At 37.9% G+C, this 15,200-nt stretch overlaps 1 protein-coding gene across 1 annotated transcript in view; it reads right to left on the bottom strand.

Annotated features, from left to right (window-relative positions):
• Positions 1–15,200, bottom strand: part of SPATA5 (spermatogenesis associated 5) — a 594,939-nt gene that overhangs the window by 320,438 nt on the left and 259,301 nt on the right. The window contains exon 14 of the mRNA XM_042781734.1: positions 4,623–4,749. Coding sequence (XP_042637668.1) covers positions 4,623–4,749 — 127 coding nt within the window. The remainder of the gene's footprint in view (positions 1–4,622; positions 4,750–15,200) is intronic.

Here is a 15,200-nt window from a genome sequence, read left to right as displayed (position 1 = left end):
TTATGTATACTGGGCACTTGAAGATATAAATTCTCTTCATTCATCTATAAGCTGGAGGAGTAAAGGTCCTATGGAGACTTCAGGATACTTGAACCATAAACAATCACTTCACTCAGCTTAGTGTGCTACATCACAGCTAATGTGTCTGACACGTAAATGTGACATAGCAGGAAGTAGAATAATGTGATTCTTGAACTGTGTGTCTCATTTCCTTTGTTCAATCCAGAATTTCCAAGAAAGTCCCGTTTTAGTCTCTGTAAACCAGATGAAACTGAAATGTTGTCAAAATGAATACACTAAACATGTACACAATACGAGTAGCAGTATGACATCAATTTTACTCCTTTGATGGTGCAAGAATTCTCCCTATTCTAACTTACCAATTTTTCACACTTAAATTTTAGACATGCAAGTTGTGGATTTACAGACAATAGAAATATAAAGTATGCTAGCTAATTTTCAAGGCCAAACAAATGGTTAAATGTAGGCAAAACTGGATTAAATATGTATTTCTTTGAGACTAGTCCTTTTTCATTTTTTTGGATGTAGGCTAAAATAAAAAATCTTTATGTTTTGGCATCAGCTCATGAAATTTACTGCAACTCTTTTGTTTCCTATTATTTTCCTACTACAGTTTGCCACAGACAACACAGGTAGTGAAAATTGTGTCTTTTCATTTCATAACATGAAGTTTTTTCATTGTCTTTTAAAACTGTTTTGTTTCTACCAGCATATTCAGGGAACATTTTAAACATCATGTTCTAATTACACATGTTAAAAATTTTTTTATAGCACTAGTAAACAATGGGAGCTTTGGCAGCATGGTGCCTAAGGCACTTGACTGCTAACCAGAAGGCTCCTGGTTCAAACCCACCAGCCACTCCTCGGAAGGAAGATGGGGCAATCTACTTCCGTAGTGATACTGCCTTGGAAACCCAAGGGGGGTCGCTATGAGTCGGGTCAGACTCAAAGGCATATAACAACAACAATAACAAATGAAACAATACACAAATAAAGCTCTATAATCATTCATACCACCACTCGTCTCTGTCAGTTTGTCGTGCTACGAATTTTTGGAAAATTCCGTGTCAATATACTGTTGCAAGCATGTGTGAATTATCTTCACCAAAATTTTACTTGCATGTGATATTAATAATATTACTCAATAATCGCCACATTCTGTTGGATCATTTTTCTTTGGAAAGGGCAAAATATGGATCTCTTCCAGTCAGCTGGCCAGGTAGCTATCTTCCAAATTATTTTCGATAAATGAGTAAGTGCCTCCAGTGCTGCATCTGTTTGCTGAAACATCTCAATGGCAATTCCATTAATTCCTGGAGCTTTGTTTTTCACCAATTCCTTCAGGGCAGCTTCAATTTCTTCCTTCAGTACCACGTGATCATATGCTATGTCCTGAAATGGCTGAAAGTAGACCATTTCTTTTGGAACAGTGAGTCCTGTGTATTCCTTCCATTTTCTTTTGAAAAACAATGCTTCCTGCATTGTTGAATATTTTCAACAATAAACATAAAATCCTTCAACATTGCAACTCAAGGCTTGAATTTTTTTCTTCAGTTCTTTCAGCTTGAGAAATGCCAAACGTGTTCTTCCCTTTTGATCTTCTAATTCCAAGTCTTTGCACATTTCATGATAATGCTTTATTCTGTCTTTTCAAGCTGCCCTCTGCAATATTCTGTTCAGCTCTTTATTTCAACATTTCTTCCATTCACTTTAGGTACTCTCCTTTCAAGAGCAAATTTCAGAATCTCTTCTGACATTCATTTTGGTATTTTCTTTCTTTCCTCTCTTTTTAATGACCTTTCGGTTTCTTCATATATGACATCCTTGATGTAATCCCACAACTCATCTGGTCTTTGGTCACTGGTGTTCAATGTATCAAATCTATTCTTCAGATGGTCTCCAAATTTAGGAGGGATATACTCAAAATTGTACTTTGACTCTTGTGGACTTGTTTTAATTTTTTCAGCTTCAACTTAAAGTTGCATATCAGCAATTGATAATCTGTTCCACAGTCAGACATGTTTTTTTCTAACTGATGGTACTGAGCTTCTCCACAATCTCTTTCACAGACGTAAATTATTTGATTCCCATATATTTTGTCCATGAGGTCTGTATGTATAGTTGCCAGCAAAAGAGATTTATATATCAACAATTCTGCTGTTATCGAATAGCCAGCTTACAAAGTGTTTGTATATAAAGTATGTGGGGAAAAAAAATGTAACCTCTGAAAAATAAGTTTGAATTCATTTATTCTTTTCTACCTTAATAGAGATTATGTATTAGAAGAAATAAATATTTGGGCAAGGGAAGGGAGAGAAATGCTTCATCTGAGGAAAGTCAGATTCCTCAGAGTAGGGACATTTCAAAGGAGCTGACTATATCCAGTCACAGACAGGCAAAGTTTGTTCTATGTTCTCAGAACGAAATTCAGATAAGGGTGGGGGAAACAGGCTAAAGACCCACTGTAGTCAGCAGAATTCTAAGATAGCCCCCAAATTTCTACCCCTTTTGGATATAAATTCTCCCAGTTACTCAATCGAACACTAATCTATGTGCTGCTGTGAAAGACTTTTGCAGAGAGTAAAGTTCTGAATTAGCTGATCAGATGGGGAGCTTTTCCTTAGTGGACCCAGCCTGATCAGGTGAGCCTTTAAAAGGGACTTTTACTAAAAAGTCCCAAGGTGGCACAAACAGTTTGTATTCATCTACTAATTGAAAGGGTGGTGGTTCAGACCCCACCTGGTAGCACCATGGAACAAAGACCTTGTGATCTGCTTCCATAAAGAATATAGTCAAGTAAACCCTATGAACAGTTCTATTCTCTTACACATGCGGTCACCACAAGTCAGAATCAGCTTGATGGTGAGTTATTTATTTATTGCCAAGAAGTGTTCTTGGTGAAGAGAATTTGAATTATGAGAAGGATAAAATATGATGGAGAGTCTCCACTGCTGTCTTTGAAGACAGAAGGGTCACATGACAAAGAATGTGTGTAGCCCCTAAAAACTGACAGTGGTTTCCAGATGATAGCCAGTAAGGAAACAGGGGCCTCAATCCCACAACCACAAAAAAGTGAATTCTGTCACAACTAAGTAACCTTAGAAGAGGAATATGAACTCCTAATGAGAACGTAGTACAACTGATACCATGTTTTTTGCTTTTTATGAGATCTTCAGCAGAAAAACCAGTCACATGGTACCAGATTCTGACTTACAGGACTGTAAGCTAATAACTGGGTGCTATGTTAAACTGTTAAAGTAGTGCCAATTTGTTAACATCAGTAAAAAAGTAATACTAGGCTACGTTAATTAGTTTTATTTATACGAGTCCAGAGAAGTCCTGAAATCGTGCTTCAAAATATATGGCTAACACTGAGGACATACAACATTAGGAAATCAAAAATGGCCATAAGATTAGGACTTGTACAAAGAAAACCTAAGAAATTTTAGAGCTCATCAGTCATGGAGTAACTAGGAAATAAATGGCATTAAAAATACAATGTATTCTTACCAGAACAAAGGTTTTTCTGACTTTAATACCTTAAATTGTGAAATAATAACATACTCTTTCAGCATGTTCTACACTTCTGAATAACAATCAGTCCTTTTTTTTTTTTAATGGACTTCAGAGATACTTTGGCATTGACCCAGATCCTATAAATGTTCAAAACTCACCTAGTTTCTTACAAAGTACTGTATCAGAAAGGAAAGGATCCTCTAAAATCCAAAGCTTTCATACCTGCATTTGACTAAAAGGTCTTTATCATATTATCAATATATGTATATGAACTAAAGCAAGGCTTTCTTCCCACATAAAAGCTCCCTCAATAGCTTTTAAAATCTCATTTTTTAAACTCTCAGTTTTAAAACTTGTACACATGCATGAGGGGAGGTTCATAAGGTCATCCATATAAAGTAATAATGCTAACAAAAAAAAGACAAATTGTTATATGCTCTAGGAGTAAATTTTTATTCTCAGTATAAATATGGGTGAATAAAAACTATATAATCAGTATAAATTAAGTACTTTTAAATTAGTGTGCTCCTTTATTACACTATGACCTGGGAAAAAACAGTAGCAATAACTTGAAATAGTCAATTTTTCACCTATACAACTTCATGTAATGTCAGAGCCAAAGTAACTTCGTTTAAAATAGAACTCACTGTCACAACTATTCGAATTACTTTGAAAGCAACTATTAGGCTGTGACTTCTAATAACCTGAGTGTCACTAATACTAAACAACCATAAATTTACCCTAATAATCTGGATGAAATTGTCAAAAACTTATCAAGAAAATAAAAAATGAAAAAAATCTCAGAATTTCAATTCTCTAGAAAACTATACTGAAAGCTTGATGTAGCAGTGGAGGAAGGGATATTGACAGTTACAAAATAGTTTCATTAATACGGAACCATAAGTAAATAAACACAAAGGTAAAGTGTTTTCTTTGTGCTTTTCTCTTCCTTTCGCTTAAGACTTTTCAGCATGTTCTGTGAAAAACTTGACTAGAAAGTAAATTGACAAAAAAAATAAAAAAACAAAGAACCCTGACAAAATCAAACGAAACGCTCAAGTGTCACAAGATATTTTCTTTCTTACCTTGTCTATCCTATCTGGACGGTTAGTAGCTGCCAAAATGGTCACATCTTTTAGCTGTTCAATCCCATCCATTTCTGTTAAGAGTTGAGCCAAAATACGATCTGCTACATTCCCAGCACCTGAAGAACTGATTTTTTAAAATTTAGTTTTAATATCTGTTTGCCTATCCCCAAATGCTACATTTTTATTACTTTTAAAAGGTTATATATTTAAGGAGCTCTGGTGGCATAGTGCCTAAGGCATTTGACTGCTAACCAGAAGGCTGGTGGTTCAAACCCACCAGCCACTCCTTGGAAGACTGGGCAAACTACTTACAGTGATACTACCTCAGAAACCCAAGGAGGGGATGCTGTGAATCGGATCCAACTTGATGGCAGTGAGTTTGTTTTTGTTTTGGATATTGAATAACAAGAAAAATTATGTCTGTTTTAAAATATAAAATACATTTTTGGAATTCATTACTTACTAAATACTAATATCTAAAATAAAAAGTCACCCCCCAAAAACTAATACTTTCAAATCATTTTTACTCCCCCATGATCACCCTTGTTCCTTTTCTCTCAAATACTGAAATGCTGAATGAATACCAGATATAAATGTTCTGGGAATCAACATATAAGATTATTACCATGGTTCATTACATAATGAATTATTTAATTTAATCAGTATTTACATTCTATATGACAAGTATATTGAGAAACTGAGAATAAAATATTGAATAAGATACAAAACTTTTACACAAGGCATAAAGCTTGCTAAAATGGATACATGTAAACAAAAAATTCTTTATACACCCTAAACAAGTGGATATTTCTAATATTTCTTAACATTTTAAAATATTAATGATTTATTAAAGCAAATCAGCAGTTAGGTAGTAGCCAAAACTCCTATTTCACATTTTTCTGTAAATAAGGAAAGAAAGTATGTTATCATCTTCCTTTTGTTCATGTACAATGCCAAAGTCACCCATGACATATTACATATTAATTCAATAATTTTTCTTTTCTGCACACAAAAAATCAATGAATCTTGATTTGTAAGAAGTAAAGTCAACAGATCCTCCTGGCCAAAAAAACTCAGAAATGCCACAAAATCCCAATACCCCACAATCAAGACCTCTGAGAATAACAACTCTTATGAGTAGAAATAGCTGGGATTTACTGAGATTTACTCAGAATTGAGTCAGATCCAACACACAGCAACCCCTCCTTGGGTTTCCAAGGTGGTATCACTACAGAAGTAGACTGCCCAATCTTCCTTTCAAGGAGTGGCTGGTGGGTTCTTAGTCACTATGCCACCAGAGCTCCCATATCATAAACACCAGATTATTATACTGTGAAATAGCATAGTAAGTGTATTAATTTATATAAATCCAACCAGATGTACTTGGAGAGGAAAGAGAGGGAATGAGGAGGAAAGAGAGGGAAAGAGGATGTAAGGGTCACACATCTTGCCTCACCTTAGAATAATCATCACATACTATATCTAGTATAAAGTAATTAAGTTCTCTAAGTAACAGAATTTAGACCTCAATATGCATTATGAGTTAAAAACCTGACTTAGTTCTATCCACAGGAGAATAGCTTCTAACTCACGCAAATCAAACAAACATTGTTATATGTATAAATCACAATGCCAATGTATTCATTTAAATATATTTCCCAGTGTCTAACATGACTGGAAGAAGCTCTGGTGGCTTAGTGCCTAAGGCATTCGACTGCTAACCAGAAGGATGGTGGTTCAAACCCACCAGCAACTCCGCAGAAGGAAGACTGGGCAATCTACCTCCATAAAGATTTACCACCTCAGAAACACAAAGGGGGTTGCTAAGAGGAGGAATCACATCAATGGCAGTGAGTTTTTTTTTTTTTTGCTTGCTTGTTTGTTTTTAACATAACTGGGCGCATGGACAGGCAATGAGAATTCTTTGGCTGATCACTAATTCATCCAAGTAGTCAACGTCATGTAAACCAAACCCACAGCGATCGAGTCATATCTGACTCATAGGAACCCTTCCTTGGGTTTCCAAGGCAGTATCACTATGGAAGTAGATTGTCCAACCTTCCTTCTGAAGAGTAGCTGGTGTAGGTACATGTGATCGTTGATCTGACATTATCTAAAAGCAAACTTTGAACTTTTTGAATAAAGTGACTCCATAACCTTCAAAAAATCTTCCATAATGTAACTTCTCCACATGAAAGTTTAAGTGTTCAATAGGAACACTGTTAGTAAAAGATCCAAGAGGTCCTCACATAATTATTAAAAGTCACAGTAAACAACCCCAGAAGACATGGTTTCAAAGATAAGACCTGAAAAATTAGTGGAAACTAGACACACAAAAGGGAAGAAGGGAAAGAGAGTAAATACAGAATACACACACACACACACACACACACAAAGTTCAGAATGGTTCAGAGGAACAATCATGTGGAAATGGAAAAGATAAACCTGGAAGGATGAAACACAGTTGAAGAACAAAGATTTTATTATCCTGTTATAAATGGAAAGTTTCAAGGAGGGCCACGCAGGATCAGAATTGTGTTTCTAACAACCAATATGGCTGTAGTCTAATTTTGGCTAAATACAAAGTATATCTCATCTAAATTTAAAGACCATCTGAAAAGTAGATTTAATGTATGAACACCAATGATGGAAAACCAAACGAGTTATGAGATGATGATATCAAAGACATGATACATGAAGAAAGCAAAAGGTCATTGAAAAGACAGGAAAGGAGAAAAGGCCAAAATTGATCTCAGAAGAGACTCTGAAATTTGCTCTTGAATGTTATTGTCAAGTGCCATCGAGTTATCCCCGACTCATAACAACCCTATGTACAGCAGAACGAAACACTGCCTGGTCCTGTGACAACTTCACAATCCCTACTATACCTGGGCCCATCGCTGCAGCCACCATGTCAATACATCTTGTTGAGGGCCATCTCCTTTTCCACTGACCCTCCACTTTACGAAACATGACATCCTTCTCTACAGAATGGTCACTTCAGACAACATGACCAAAGTAGGTAAGACGAAGACTTGCCATTCTCACTTCCAAGAAGCATTCTGGCCGCACTTCTTCCAGGACAGATTTGTTAGTTCTTTTAGCAGTCCATGGGACATTCAATATTCTTTGCCAACACCACAATCCAAAAGCATCAACTCTTCTTCTGTCGTCCTTATTCATTGTCCAGCTCTGACATGCATATGAGGCGATTGGAAATACCATGGCTTGGGTCAGGCGCATCTTAGTCTTCAAGGAGATATCTTTGCTCTTCAGCACTTGAAAGAGGTCTTTTGCAACATATTTGCCCAATCAACAGGTCTTTTGATTTCCTGACTGCTGCTTCCACTGGTGTTGATGATAGAACCAAGCAATATGAAGTCATTGACAACTTCAATCTTTTCTCCATCTATAGTGATGCTTCTTATTGATCCAGCTGTGAGGATTTTTGTTTTCTTTATATTGAGGTGTAATCCATACTGCAGACTGCAGTCTTTAATTTTTATCAGTAAGCGCTCCAAGTCATCCTCACTTTCAGCAAGTAAAGTTGTATCGTCTGCGTATCTCAGGTTGTTAATGAGCATTCCCCTAATCCTGATGCCATGTTCTTCTTCATATAGTCCAGCTTCTCGGATTATTTGCTCAGCATACAGAATGAATAAGTATGGTGACTCTGACACACACCCTTCCTGATCATAAACCATGCAGTATCCCTTTATTCTATTTGAATGTCAGCCTCCTGGTCTATGTACAGTTTCCTCATGAGCACAATTAAGTGTTCTGGAATTCCCATTCTTCTCAATATTATCCACAATTTGTTGTGATCCACACAACCAAATGCCTATACACAGTCAATAAAACACAAGTTTTATCTTTCCAGTATTCTTTGCTTTGAGCCAAAATCCATCTAAAATTTGCTATAATATCCCTTGCACCACATCCCCTTCTGAATCCAGCTTGCATTTCTGGAAGTTCTGTCAATATAATATACTGTTACAACTGTTTTTGAACTATATTCAGCATGATTTTACTTGCATGTGGTATTATAATATTGTTTGAAAATTTCCACATTCTGTGGGATCACCTTTCTTTAGAATTGTACAAATATAGATCTTTTCCAGTCAGTTGGCCAAGTACCTGTGTTCCAAATTTCTTAGTAAATGCCTCCAGCATGGCATCCATTTGCTGAAACATCTCAATGGATATTCTGCCAATTCCTGGAGTCTTGCTTTTCACCAATTCCTTCGGTGCAACTTCAACTTCTTCCTTCAGTACCATCGGCTCTTGATCATATGCCACCTTCTGAAATGGGTGAACACCGACCAGTTCTCTTTGGTACAGTGACTCTGTGTATTCCTTACATCTTCTCTTGATGTTTCCTGCATCAGTCAATGTTTTGCCCATACAATCTTTCAATAATGCAACTCTTTCAATAGAGGCTTGAATTTTTTAAGTTCTTTCAAGTTGAGAAATGCTGAGCATGTTCTTCCTTTCTGGTTTTCCAACTCCAGGTCTTTGCACATTTCATTATAAAAACTGCCTCTGTCTTCTTTGACTTTGCGCTTTGAAATCTTCTGTTCTTCTCTTTTATCTTGTCGATTCTTCCATTCACTTTAGCTACTCTCCTTTCAAGGGCAAGTTTCAGAGTCTCTTCTGACATTCATCTTGGTCTTTTCTTCCTTTCCTGTCTTTTTAATGACCTTTGGCTTTCTTCATGGATAATGTTCTTGATGTCATCCCACAATTATCGTTTTCGGTCACTGGTGTTCAATGCATCAAATCTATTTGTTAGATGGTCTCTAAGTTCAGGAGGGATATAATCAAGATAATATCTTGGCTCTCGTGGACTTCTTTTAATTGTCTTCAGCTTCAACTTGAACTTGCATTTGAGCAGCTGATGGTCTGTTCCACAGTCAGCTCCTGACCTTGTTTAGGTTGAAGATACTGAGTTTCTCCATCACCTCTTGCCACAGATGTAGTTAACCTGATTCCTGTGTACTCCGTATGGTGAAGTAAGTATGTATACCCACCATTTCTGTTGTTGAAAAAAGGTATTTGCAATGAATAAGTTGTTGGTCTCACAAAATTCTATCATGTGATCTCTAGCAACATTTCTATCACAAAGTCCATATTTTCCAACTACTGGTGATTCTTCCTTGTTTCCAACTTTTGCAGTCCAATCACCAGAGATAATTAACACATCTTGATTGCATGTTCAGTGAATTTCAAACTGGAGAAGTTGGTTAAAATCTTCAATTTCCTCATCTTTGGCTTTGGTGGTTGGTGCGTGAATTTGAATAATAGTAGTATAAATTGGTCTCCCTTGTAGGCGTATGGATATTATCCTATCACTGACAGTGTTGTACTTCAGGACAGATCTTGAAACAGTCTTTGTGACAATGAATGCCATGCCATTCCTCTTCAATTTGTTATTACTGGCATAGATGATCACATGGTTGCCTGATTCAAAATGGCCCAGACCAGTCCATTTCAGCTTACTAATGCCTAGGATATTGATCTTTATGAGTTCCATTTCATTTTTAACAACTTCCAATTTTCTTAGATTCATACTTCATACATTCCATGTTCTGATTATTAATGGATGTTTGTTTGCAGCTGTTTCTTCTCATCTTGAGAAGTGCCACATCAGCAAATGGGGGTTGGCTCTACTCTGAGGAGGCAGCTCTTTTACAGTGTGCTAGTTAAGTTTGTGTGTCAACTTGGCTGGGCCTGGTTGAGTGGCTGGACAGCTGGATCTAGTATTCTCCATGATGAGACTGGTAATCAACTCCATGGTGGAATCTACTGTGAGCAGCTAAGTCACAGCATACAGCCTAAGCGCTGTGGTCTGCTTCCTGTGTATAAAAAATAGCTTTGGGAACGGTCTCTAGCTTATGGGATGCTTGAACCCTGCATGTAGCTATGTCATCGTTCAGCAGCTTGCCATGCTCTGCCAACCTTGGGACTTTCAATGGATTTGAATTAATGGCCTGCCATGTGGTTTGGTAACATCAGGACTATGCCATTTTATTTGTCAACCTTGGGCTTGTTAGCCTCTCCAGCCAGTAGCTGCCTGAGTGAAGAGATGCCTCCAGCTTCAGTGGGCTGGAAGCAACAGGAAGAGCTGAAGCCCAAGGTCATGGGGCTTTCACAAAACCCCTAGAGCCTGGCACTTTGAACTCGGATTTCTAAACTCCCAAACTTTAAAAGAATAAACTCCTATTTGTTCAAGCCATCCCATTTGTGGTATATTCTTGTCACAGTGGCACTAGGTAACCAGAACATCCAGTCATATTTTGAGTGCCTTTAGACTGGGCAATCTACTTCTGTAGAGATAACGCCTTGGAAACCCAAGGAGGAGTCTCAATGAGTCAGGATTAACTCCATGGCAGTGAGTTTGGTTTTTGGTTTTGGCTTTAGACCTGAGGGGCTCATCTTCAGGCACTATATCACACGATGTTTCATGCTATTCATAAGGTTTTCACTGGGCAATTCTCTGAGAAGTGGATGACCTCCTCCTTCTTCCAAGTCTGTCTTAGTCTAGAGGCTCCCCTGAAACCTGTTCACCATGGGTAACCCTGCTGGCATATGAAACACTGGTGGCATAGCCTCCAGCCTCACAGCAACACTCAAGCCATCACAGTACAAGAAACTGACAGACAAGTTTGTCTCCCCTAGCTGTTCTATATTGCTCTGATCATTTCCTGGTCTCCTCCACCCTGCTCACTTACCCAGCCTGCTCCAGGGGCAAGCACCCACCATCCCCTGGTCCAGGGGCTAGCTTACTGTGGCCTACACCTGGGGTGGCTCCATGCACAGCAAATAAACATGCGCCCTGCACTGGTCCCACAGCTGGCTTACTGTGGCCTGCAGCCCAGGGGTAACTCACTCATGGCAAACAAATACGTGCCCTCCACTAGTCCTGGGGCTTTGCTCTTGAATAGAGAATACATAAAGCAAATGGAAGAAATGATGAAGTAAAAGAACTGAACAGAAGATTTGAAAGGGCAGCTTGAGAATAAATACAAAGTTAAGTATTCTGAGGAAATGTGTTAAAGACCTGCAGTTAGAAAATCAAAAGGAAAAAGCTCAGTATATCTCAAGCTGAAAGAACTAAAGAAGAACTTTAAGCCTCAAGTTGTAATATTGAAGGATTCTATGAGCAATGTACTGAAAGAGGAAGAAAGCATCAAAAGAAAATGGAAGGAATACACAGAGTCAATGTATCAGAAAGAATTGGTAGACCTTTAAACATTTCAGGAAGTAGCATGTGATCAAGAACTGATGGTATTGAAGGAACAAGTTCAAGCGGCACTAAAAGAAGTGCAGAAACAAAACACAAGGGTCTAGGAATTGACAGAATGCCCACTGAGATGTGTCAGTGAATGGATGCAATGCTGAAATAACTCAATCATTTCTGCTCAGTAAATTGGAAGACAGCTTCCTGGCCATCTAACTACAAGAGATTGACATTTGTGCCCATTTCAAAGAAAGGTGATCATATAAGTTCTGTCCTTTGGACAGAGAACCAACAACAGCAAACAACAACCGACCATTAACATACATGATGACATAAACCAGGAACCAACCCAGTTATGGTAGTATCCAAAGTAAATAAAAGTCTACAAGATTATAAACAGGGAACCAGAGACATCAATTGACAAATGAGGACAACTGCAAACCAAATAGAGGGAAAATACTGTGTAGTTACAGAACTTCTAAATGGTGAGGAAGTCAAGAGAGTTTCAACATAGAAATGGACTATTCTAAACTCAGGGAGAAAATTATAAATCACAGAGTAACCGCAAAGAAAAAATGATAAACCTTTACATCACAATAAAAAAGAGAACAAGCACAAATATTTAGCAAATACTAAAACAACAGCAACAAAGGAAATAACACAATTCATAAACAATATGAGCTCAGCACAGAAAATTATATAGAACAAAGAAACCAGGAACATCACAAGAAAACACATAAGAAAATGAAAGCAACAAATTCATACTTGTTGATAATTACGCTGAATGTCAATGGATTAAATGCACCACTCAAGAGATGGAGAGTTGCAAACTGGATAAGAAAACATAACCCATCACTAAGCTTTCTACAAGAGACACACCTTAGAGAGAAAGACAAAAATAGACTAAACATCAAAGGCTGGAAAAAGATGTATCAAGCAAATGGCAACCAAAAAAGAGCAGGAGTGGTAACAATAATTTCTGACTAACTTGGCTTTAAGACAAAAAACTTGGTTTAGAGCACTGTATGATGTGACTATCTTTTGTAAATAAAAGTACCCATGGTAATAATTTTTTTTTCACTTAAACAATTACATCGTCCCCAGTTTCTCCACATTTAGCCTTTTAACAATTTATGTTCAAATATTTTACAATTGTTTCCTTCCTTAAGGAAGTAGTAACAAAACAAAATAATTCTCTGATGGCCTTCAGGGTTTGAGAAAATATACTTTGGCTAGTCTGGTTTCTTATAACTTTGTCAGCACAAGTAATTACCCTTGTAATTTTTGCTTTATTGTTACAGTATAAACAACTTACACCATCTCTCTCCCTTTATAAAATTATAGTTGTAAATTTCCCTAAAGACATCCTTCAATGAGCAACTGTACACTATTGCCTCAAATGATGAAATAGATTGAATTGTTTTAATCCACCAGCCACTCCACAGAAGGATGATGGGGCAATCTACTTCCATAAGGATTTGCCACGTTAGAAACCCAGTAGAGCTGCTGAGTCGGAATCGACTCAATGGCAGTGGTTTGGGTTGAAGATATTACCAGTTAAGTCATATAGGAGTAGAGTATTTCCTAATTCTATATTATTGGGGTCTGAGAAAAGAGGAGGGGAAACAGAGAGCCAGGGTCACACACAAGAGAAAGATAGAGGCCATGTGAAGATACAAATACAGGCATGGAACAGCAAGCAAAAACTCGGGCTACCAGAAGATGAGACAAAGAACAATTTTTGTCAGCACAGACACAGAGAGTGGGTGTGGTCCTGTTGTTCCAAATTCAGACTACTAACTTCCCAAATTGTGAGAAAATACATTTCTGTTCTTTAAAGCCACCCACCCTTTGTTATATTGTTACGGCAGTGCTAGGAAATCAAGACTAATAATGTCTGCTGAAAAGACCTCTTTAAATTGTTAAAGAGCAAGGATGTCACTTTGAAGACTAAGGTGTGCCTGACACAGGCCAGTCTTTTCAATACCTTCAAATGCATATGAAAGGTAGACAATGAACAAGGACGACTGCAAAAGAAATGATGCAGTTGAATTGTGTTGTCATGGTATATCCATGGACTGCAAGAAGAACAAACAAATCTGTCTTGGAGTAAGTACAGGCAGAATGCTCCTTAGAAGTGAGAACAGCCAGACTTCATGTCTAGTATTGGTCACACTGTCAGAAGGGACCATTCCCTGGAGAAGGATTATTATGCTTGATAGAGGGTCAGCAAAAATGGGTAAGATCCTCAACAAGATGCACCGATACAGTGGCTGCAATGATGGACTCAAGTATAGCAATGATTGTGAGGATGGCATAGGATCAAGCAGTGTTTCACTTCTGTTGTACATAGGGTCACTATGGTTCAAAACCAACTCGATGGCCCCTAACATCACTTTTGCAGAACATTTTTGCTGTCTCTGCCTTTTCCATAGTCAAAACATATTTATCTTGCTGGAAACTTTTTGGGCAATTCAACAAATAAGTATTCAGTGTCAAGTATATACAAGACAATGTGCTAGGTGCAAAGAGCCATAAATCAGGTATACATAGAGATGGAATAAGAAACAAGCTAGTAGAAAAGGTAGGCAACTGTCATCCAATATCTATCCAAATGCCTTGCATAGAATTGTCCCGGTTTTTAATTAAAATCCATCTTCTTGCTCACTCTCCTCATTACTGTATCATTAATGGTATCAATATAAAACATATGATTTTTTCTTATGTTGTTGTAGTTAGGTGCCATTGAGTTGTTTCCAACTCATAACGACCCCATGCACAGCAGAAAGAAATACCACCTGATCCTGCGCCAGTTCCATGATCCTTGCTATACTTGAGCCCATTGTTGCAGCTATCATGTCAATCCATCTCGTTGAAGGCCTTCCCCTCTTTTGTCGACCCTCCACCTTACCAAGCATGACATCCTTCTCAAGGGAATGGTCCCTTCTGACAACATGACCAAAGTAGGTGTGACGAAATCTGGCCATCCTTGCTTCTAAGGAGCATTTCGGCTGCACTTCCTCTAGGACAGATCTGTTATTTCTTTTAGCAGTCCATGGTACTTCAGCATTCTTCACTAGCACCACAACTCAAAAGCATCAACTCTTCTTTGGTCTTCCTTACTCATTCTCCAGCTCTCACATGCATACAAGACGACTGAAAATACCATGGCTTGTGTCAGGCACACCTTAGTCCTCAAGGAGGCATCCTTGCTCCTCAGCACTTGAAACAGTTCCTTCGCAGCAGACCTACCCAGTGCTACATATCGTCTAATGTCCTGACTGCTGCTTCCATTGGCATCGATTGTAGAACCAAGCAATGTGAATTCTTTGACA

The sequence above is a fragment of the Orycteropus afer genome, unplaced genomic scaffold, assembly GCF_000298275.1.
Source record: "Orycteropus afer afer isolate SDZICR_OR568_19922 unplaced genomic scaffold, OryAfe1.0 scaffold00162, whole genome shotgun sequence".
Taxonomy (NCBI): Eukaryota; Metazoa; Chordata; class Mammalia; order Tubulidentata; family Orycteropodidae; genus Orycteropus; species Orycteropus afer.
The sequence above is the reverse complement of the archived record's forward strand: the minus strand, read 5'-3'. Positions and strand labels throughout refer to the sequence as shown.